This window comes from Malaya genurostris, chromosome 3 (genome assembly GCF_030247185.1).
Source record: "Malaya genurostris strain Urasoe2022 chromosome 3, Malgen_1.1, whole genome shotgun sequence".
NCBI classification, from domain to species: Eukaryota; Metazoa; Arthropoda; class Insecta; order Diptera; family Culicidae; genus Malaya; species Malaya genurostris.
Window position 1 is genome coordinate 52,005,846 of NC_080572.1, and position 8,759 is coordinate 52,014,604.

Sequence of the window (8,759 nt, forward strand, 5' to 3'; positions counted from 1 at the left end):
AGCGTATGCCATTTTCAAATTTCACAGAACTGTTTCAAGTAAACGGCTTGTTGGGGATACGTTTGTTCCAGTTTCAGTTCTATTATAGATCTCCCATATAAAACTTTCAGTTGCTCAAGTTGCTCCAAATTTTCGGGATCGGATGTCGGTCAAGAAAAATAATCAAAAAAGTTTATTAATCAAAATTTATGTAAAAATCAATCCGGATCAAATTTCTCAATGAGTTACTTAAAATTTTATTGAACTCTAACCCATTCTCTATCCATACATGATACTTTTTTTATCACTACATCAGTCTCCTGACCTTCGGCTACTGAATAAGGGAACTCCGTTATACCATGACATGCTGCCCCGTACTCACCTTGCGCTGTTGCGACTACAATACCTCCGACAAAGCTAGGATAGTACTTTACAATACGTTGCAAAGCAGCTTCTCCTGCAGACTGTGGAGTCAGTCCCTGTCTCAGTCCTTCAACTGCCAGCAAAGATGGCATGAATCGCATCATCACGTCGCCATCGCCCGTGGCCGCCGCAGCGCCGACCAAGGAATCGGCATAAGCTCCTGCTCCTGGAATGGGTGAATCACCGACACGGCCCGGTATTTTGTTACGGGCACCGTTTGTTGATGTCCCGGCGACAACGTGACCGTCAGTATCGATTACTATCATGCCTATGGTATCGTGATTATAACGGCCAAACTGTGACTCTTCTGATTGCTGATGGTCTAATTGGTTCGACAAAACCGATTTGAATTGATTGGAGATCAAATTAGCCGAAATCGGTTCGTACGGACCACAGGACATGGACGGTGACGGTATAACATTCTAGAAAATAGATTTCTCACACACAAATATATACACCATATCTAAAGGTACCTCCCAAAAGTTAGGCTGGCAGTGATTGTTCTTCCACTCTAGCCACATGTTTTTCGATTGATCTGTCTGCAGTGTCTCCCTGTGAAAACCCATCATAACAGCGAACTCGGTTGCCTGGTTTCCCACCAAAAGTGTGTGTTTCGTGTTTTCCAATACATGCCTTGCTACAGCAATGGCATGTTTCACTTCTCTTAGAGCAGCCACCGCACCAACGTTCATCGTCGTACCATCCATAACCATGGCATCCAACGTGGTCTCTCCATTTTCGTCTGGACTTCCACCATAACCGACCGTACCATCGCACTGCTCACGTTCACAAACGCTACATCCTTCAACTAGAGCATCCAGTGCACTGAATTCTCCCACCGTTAATGATTGATGAGCTGTAACAGATTACATTGGCATGATCTATTAGTGTAGTAACTCGGTACCCACCTCGTAGAGTTGCATTCGTAAAAGCCCAGGTGTTGATGACCAATGGAAGCGTTTGTTCACTGCGGTTCACTTCTAGCATAACCAAAAATATCACAATGCACATGCTAGTTAATTGTTTCAGCGACGCCATCCTATTCTATACTGCATTGGTTTTTTCACTGTTATTGAACGCTGGCTGATAACATATATCTATGACAACAGCTTCGCAAGAATGAATATTTTTGTTTGGTTTTACTATACATTGTTACAGAAGATAGTAGCATCAGCCTATCAATTATGATTGTCATATAGATGTTTGACAGTAACGTTAGGCTGAACTAGGGCTGAACAGTAGATTTAATTTCACTCTCGGTGAAACCTTCAACGAATGAACGCGTTGTATCGTGTTAGTGCGGTGAAAATTTTAGTATTTCGCGAGAAAGAAAGGATTTTCATCCGAACTTTGGCGACTCCACGTTGTCACACAGCGAGGTTTTTAGTCCAGTGAAAAGAACGTCCATTGGACTATAAACGAAAATTAACTGGTGGTATAGCCTAAGTTGCTGTGCCATCAATCGGTGTCATCTCAAGTGAGGTGACACAACCCCGAAGTGAAGAAGAAGAAGAAGAAGATTTAATTTTAGAAACTCGCATTGTGTACTCGATGTCTCAAGATAATGTTGTACCAAATACAATTTATTTTAACAGTTCGGCTGAAAAGTTCGTATCGTTTTTTTTGCCAAAATTCGTTTTTATTATTCAACATAATTGCCATCAGAGGCGATACAGCGATTATTGCGATCTTCCAACTTTTCGATACCATTTTTGTAGTACGATTTGTCCTTTGCCTCAAAATAGGCCACAGTTTCAGCGATTACCTCTTCATTGCTTCTGAATTTTTTACCAGCGAGCATTCTCTTGAGGTCTACGAACAGGAAAAAGTCACTGGGGTCCAAATCTGGAGAATACGGTGGATGAGAGAGCAATTCGAAGCCCAATTCGTTCAATTTCAGCATGGTTTTTCGTTGTTGTTTTTGATCGATTGTGAGCTCACGCGGCACCCATTTTGCACAAAGCTTTCTCATATCCAAATATTCGTGAATAATATGTCCAACACGTTCCTTTGATATCTTTAGGGTGTCAGCTATCTCGATTAACTTCACTTTACGGTCATTGAAAATCATTTTGTGGATTTTTTCACGTTTTCATCGGTAACAGCCTCTTTTGGACGTCCACTGCGTTCATCGTCTTCGGTGCTCATATCACAGACTAACAGACAGGACACTCAAATTAGATTCTTCAATCATTTTAACGGTCATTTCGATTATTTCTTCATTTGGGACAGTACTCACATGTGTCATGATGGCGTCAGGTTACCCTACACGGAACCGCAAATCAACCTAATTTTAAGTACATTCCACCCAATTTGGGGGTTTCGTTCAATAACCTAATTTTAGGTAAAGTGGCTCTAGGTAGTTTTCGTAAGACACGTGCAAAAAAATACTCAAAGATGAGTTATATTTACTCTATAGTTGAGTCATATTGACTCAATTTCAAGTTAATACGGTTTACTTAATTTTAGCTTATTGAACGAAACTCTCGCTGTTGGGTGGTTTTGCTCTTTGTATTTTGACAACAATTGAAGGAGTGAATGAAAGGAAGTACTCAAAATTAAGTAAAAAGTAGTCAAATAATAGGTAGTTTTTATTTTCCGTGTATCAAAAACATCCTGTCTGTCATCTAGACTGTGTTTATTTTTTTCATTTACCAACAGAGTTGCCATTCATACAGAATTACCTGTAATGTATTGATTTGTATACGTCCATGCGAATTTCATGCAGGATACAGATTTAATACATATTGCCAAAACTATATACATAATTGTGCCTACTTCTCATCCTCCAACGCAAGACAAAATCGAACCCGTTTTGTTACAATATTTACTTGCTTCTGGTCTGCCGCCACTTAATTTCGGGTGAAAACTACCAACACAATGAAAAATAGTCTAGATGAACAACGTTGAGTCAAATAAATGGTTACCTTCCAACATCGCGAAAAAGTTAAATATATTATCAACGTAATCCAATAATTTATTGTGACGATTCATTTTTAAATGTTTTGATGAAATCAGGCATCCCTGCAAGCAGCTGATCGGTGTTGACAAACGAGGGGAAACCAACTAGTAAAAGAACTTTTACATAACACAAGGGGTGTACAGATAGTAAATAGTTCGCGCAGTACAATATAGGTGGAGCTAGTGCATCACGAAAAATTATTTTTTATAAGAATTTACTCATACTGTCATGTCTGTTAGTCTGTGCTCATATGACCAGTACGAAATTTTGCAAACCACTTACGAATTGTTGCTTCGCCAGGTTCAGAGTCTGGATAACACTCATCAAGCCATTTTTTGGTATCGGCGGCACTTTTTTTCATCAAAAAGTTGTGTTTCATTAACACAGAAATTCCTTTTTTCCATTTTTTAACAATAACAAAAGTAGCTTCACTCAAAATGCAATATCTCACAAACTAATAATCAGACAGCTGTCAAATTTATACACGTATCTTTTGAAGGTTGGTACTAACTGAAAATGGTATGGATTTAATTCTAATGGCGCCCTCTCATAGAAACGATACGAACTTTTCAGCCGATCTGTTACTGTACTACATTTATAAGAGTCACTGTAGTGTGTATCATACCGTATTCACATTAGCGCTTATATCACTTGATATACCGAGATGATATGCATATCACGTGGAAGTGTTTACATATGATCGAAATGATATCGTTTGAAAATCAAGTTCGACGTGAACATTTCAAAAGGGGCTTAAAACAATTGACAGATTCTCTTTGTTTACTTTCTATTTTGATTATATCTGCGTTTTTACGCAATTGTTCGTTACATATATGATACTATTACAAAGCTGGAGATATTTTCTTCCATTCTATATGCAAATTTGGTAAGTGAACGTGAAAATTTAGGTGTTATTAACAGAAGAGAAAGTAAACAAAGAGAATCACTCATTGGTTTATGTGCCCTTCTGAAATGTTCACGTCGAGTTGTCATATTGAATGTTCCCATTAGGAGTAAGATCAATAATATTGCTTTCCTCTCCTACAATTCAATCAATAATTGAAGTCTTGCATTTAATGGTCTCCGAACGCCAGCATTCGTTGAAAAATTCGAAATTATAATGATGGTTTATTGTCACTCTCAAAGTGACGTTCATAAATAAGTGCGTAATAATAATAAGTAAACAATGGCATCATCCGTGTTGCTAGTTGTGATTTTTTACAACTCGACATGATATCCCGGATATCATGCCAAAATGGTGATACGCGTTGACATCAAATTGTATGGGATATCAAGTGATATCGCACATGATATCATTGCATATCAAGTATATCCGTATATCACTTGATATCAGCGCTAATGTAAACATACTATCAGAAGTGATTCAAGAACAGTTTCCAGAGAAAGATGTTTTGTGCGACCGAAACGAATCGCAAAGGACACGACAGTCACAAGCATGATGTATGATGATATTATGTGCTACAATATTTGACTATACAAATTTAAGCATCGTGCACAGACACCAACTCAATTTCATTTATCATAGCTCTGCGATGGAAGCATATTCCAGCCAAATCGTAGAAATAAAACCAGGTGTAAGGTCTCATGGTCCCATACGGAATTCCTGAATTTCATCCGGATCCGACTTCCGGTTCCGGAATTATAGGGTAAAGAGTGTTCAATATTGTACACCATCACTTAAACCGGCGAAACAAAAAACGTGGTCTCAAAACTACACAAATCGATAGTCATTATCAGTAGGCAACTAAACAAACCGATTCCGGCTATCCTGGTTCCCGGTATCCGGTTCCGGAAATACCGGAAATAGTGGTCATATATATCAAAATGGATCTCACTCACTTTTCTCAGCGATGGTTTGACCGATTTGCACAAGCTTAGATTCAAATGAAAGGTCTCCCGGTCCCATACGGAATTCCTGAATTTCATCCGGATCCGACTTCCGGTTCCGGAGTTATAGGGTAAAGTGTGTTCAATATTGTACACCGTCACTTAAACCGGCGAAACGAAAAACGTAAAAATTTTCTAAACTGGTCTCAAAACAACACAAATCGATAGTCATTATCAGTAGGCAACTAAACAAACCGATTCCGGCTATTCTGGTTCCTGGTTTCCAGTTCCGGAAGTACCAGAAATAGTGGTCATATATACCAAAATGGATCTCACTCACTTTTCTCAGCGATGGTTTGGCCGATTTCCACAAACTTAGATTCAAATGAAAGGTCTTCTGGTCCCATACGGAATTCCTGAATTTTATCGGGATACGACTTCTGGTCCCGGAGTTATAGGGTAAAGTGTGTTCAATATTGTACACCGTCACTTAACTAAACTGGTCTCAAAACTACACAAATCGATAGTCATTATCAGTGGGCAACTAAACAAACCGATCCCGGCTATCCTGGTTCCCGGTATCCGGTTCCGGAAGTACCGGAAATAGTGGTCATATATATCAAAATGGATCTCACTCACTTTTCTCAGCGATGGTTTGACCGATTTCCACAAGCTTAGATTCAAATGAAAGGTCTCCCGGTCCCATACGGAATTCCTGAATTTCATCCGGATCCGACTTCCAGTTCCGGAGTTATAGGGTAAAGTGTGTTCAATATTGTACACCGTCACTTAAACCGGCGAAACAAAAAACGTAAAGATTTTCTAAACTGGTCTCAAAACAACACAAATCGATAGTCATTATCAGTAGGCAACTAAACAAACCGATTCCGGCTATTCTGGTTCCTGATATCCAGTTCCGGAAGTACCGGAAATAGTGGTCATATATACCAAAATGGATCTCACTCACTTTTCTCAGCGATGGTATGGCCGATTTCCACAAACTTAGATTCAAATGAAAGGTCTTCTGGTCCCATACGGAATTCCTGAATTTTATCCGGATACGACCTCCGGTTCCGGAGTTATAGGGTAAAGTGTGTTCAATATTGTACACCGTCACTTAACTAAACTGGTCTCAAAACTACACAAATCGATAGTCATTATCAGTGGGCAACTAAACAAACCGATCCCGGCTATCCTGGTTCCCGGTATCCGGTTCCGGAAGAACCGGAAATAGTGGTCATATATACCAAAATGGATCTCACTCACTTTTCTCAGCGATGGTTTGACCGATTTTCTCAAACTTAGATTCAAATGAAAGGTCTTCCGGTCCCATACGTAATTAATTCCTGAATTTTATCCGGATACGACTTCCGGTTCCGAAGTTATAGGGTAAAGTGTGTTCAATATTGTACACCGTCACTTAAACTGGCGGAACAAAAACCGTAAAAAATTTTGTAAACAGGACTCAAAACCGTTATTCCCAATCTTAGGATCAAATGAAAGGTCTTATGGTCTGGTCTTAATTTGCTTGCTTCGAAGACAGCACGAACGATCATCGCGAATTCAGTTTTGACGATTATCACTGCATGAATATTCGTTCGTCATTCACTTATAGTCATTCGGGGGTTTGTTCTATGCGAATATCAACTTTAAAAAACAGGCCTTCGTGCAAGCAGCGAAGCAACGTCGGCTTCGTTCGCACCTGAATGTACGAACAATATCGATTACTTAATTTGCTATCGTTTTGGTCGTTTTAACGGTTAAAAGATCAAAATTGAAAGCAAAAAAAATGCTGTGTGACATCAAACTGGAAACTAGTTTTGCTCTTAGTGAAAGTACATTGAAAACTTAATATGATGTGGATTTTCTCGAAATGACACGTCACGAGCATAATCTAAAAATAGAACAGCCAAAAAAGGTTCGGGATAGTATACATTTAGGTGATATTACTCGCAAGCAAGAAAAAAGATTTTATGCAATCTCCATATTAGTCGTAAGCAAGAAAAAAGATTTCATACAATGTCCACACTACCGCGGAGAGAATCCGGTTTCGAACTTAGGTGTTTTGGAATGTGAACTTTTGGCGATTGCTATGGACTGTAAGCGCTAGCTATCAGGAGATGGAAAATGTTCGATTATATGACAAGCAGTGTTGTTTCACAAAGTTGTATGTAGGTAGTTTCTGTCAGTGCACACTCGTTGCGTCGCTTCCATCCCGCATCCACCATGAATAGCAGTGAGGCTATTTGAGCACAGCATAAAAATGTTCTCTTTGTCCTTCTCATATCCAAAGCTGTAGCATTCAAACATTATAACATCAAATTGAGTTATCTACTTGATCGCATATAACTCGCACATGTAATCACTTTGAAATACGAATTTAGAGGCTCTGAATCGTTTCTTCGCGGTTATGGTTGCGGTCAAGTGCAGGATCTCGGCAAGATGTCAAAGCATTTTTGTAAAAGACAACAAAGGATTGAAGAAATAATTCTTCCATTAAATCTTAACTTTGCATTTTTGTGCTGCCATTTGAAATTTGCTCAATTTCAATGGATTCACTAAGTTGTTGATATTATTATTTTCATTTTTTGAGTTTCACAAAGCTTTTGCCTTTAAACAGCAAAATGATAGCACAATGTGATATTAATTGGAAATTTGATGAGTCGATATCATATTAGGATTTCAATCTGATGTTGCTATCATAATCAAATATCAATTTGTTCTAATTTTGATGTTAGACTTTACTCGGGTACTGCGTGCTAAACAGCATGAATCAACAGCATGAAACATGTAGTAGGATTGTTATTATTATTATTGACATCACTACACAACGTGTACGAAATAGAACAAAGCACGCCTTGTTCGTTTTGTGTTTTCTTCTTCTTTCGGTGTTGTACATATTGTCACTTTATATGGCGATTAGAAAACTTTGACACTCATCGCCTTGTAACTGCGAAACCGGAAGTCGGATCCGGATGAAATTTCACAGTAGGTTTAAAGACAGTATGAACTTTAATTCAAATCAAGATCTGTGAAAATCGGTTCAAGCATCGCAGAGAAATCGAAGTGAATTTAGTTTTAGGAGTTTTTATTCTCCACTTTCGGTGCTCTCGGAACAGGAAAAGAGGGGACCAGTAGTACCGAATTAAGTTTTTATGCCCACAAACTAACAAGCTCTGCAAACTAGAAGAATTTATCAGACAGTTTTATGGGATTTGTACCTGTTTTTAACCATCGTTCGTGGAAAAATACTAATAAAATTGGTAATTTTCCACTTATCACGCTTTAGTTCCGGAACCGGAAGTCGGATCCAGATAAAATGTTCCACAATGTTTTTAGGATATTATAAGACCTTTCATTTGAATCTAAGTTTGCGAAAATCGGTTGAGTTGTTCCAGAGATAATTGAGTGTAATTTTTTTCTAAAATTTTCACATATTACCATATAACTCCGGAACCGGAAGTCACATTCAAACGAAAATCAATAGCAAGCTATGGGACCATAATATCTTTTATTTGAATCTTTGTTTGTGAAAATCGGTTCAGCC

The 8,759-nt window shown here is 38.6% G+C and overlaps 1 protein-coding gene across 1 annotated transcript; it reads right to left on the reverse strand.

The window, feature by feature from the left end:
- Positions 1-212: 212 nt before the first annotated feature.
- LOC131437541 (N(4)-(Beta-N-acetylglucosaminyl)-L-asparaginase) lies at positions 213-2,605 on the reverse strand. The gene is made up of 3 exons (XM_058606950.1): positions 1,311-2,605; positions 876-1,258; positions 213-824 (listed from the first exon to the last, which is right to left on the reverse strand). The coding sequence occupies exons 1-3, from the start codon at positions 1,438-1,440 to the stop codon at positions 237-239; spliced, it is 1,101 nt and encodes a 366-aa protein (XP_058462933.1). The 5' UTR covers positions 1,441-2,605; the 3' UTR covers positions 213-236.
- Between the last annotated feature and the right edge of the window lie 6,154 nt (positions 2,606-8,759).

What these genes read in the sequence shown, in the direction of transcription:
- LOC131437541 (XM_058606950.1), bottom strand. Translation starts at nt 1,440, where the DNA reads ATGGCGTCGCTGAAACAATTAACTAGCATGTGCATTGTGATATTTTTG. An exon ending in TACGAATGCAACTCTACGAG is followed by an intron (nt 1,259 to 1,310) that starts GTGGGTACCGAG and finishes AATCTGTTACAG; the next exon opens with CTCATCAATCATTAACGGTG. An exon ending in GCCAGCCTAACTTTTGGGAG is followed by an intron (nt 825 to 875) that starts GTACCTTTAGAT and finishes TCTATTTTCTAG; the next exon opens with AATGTTATACCGTCACCGTC.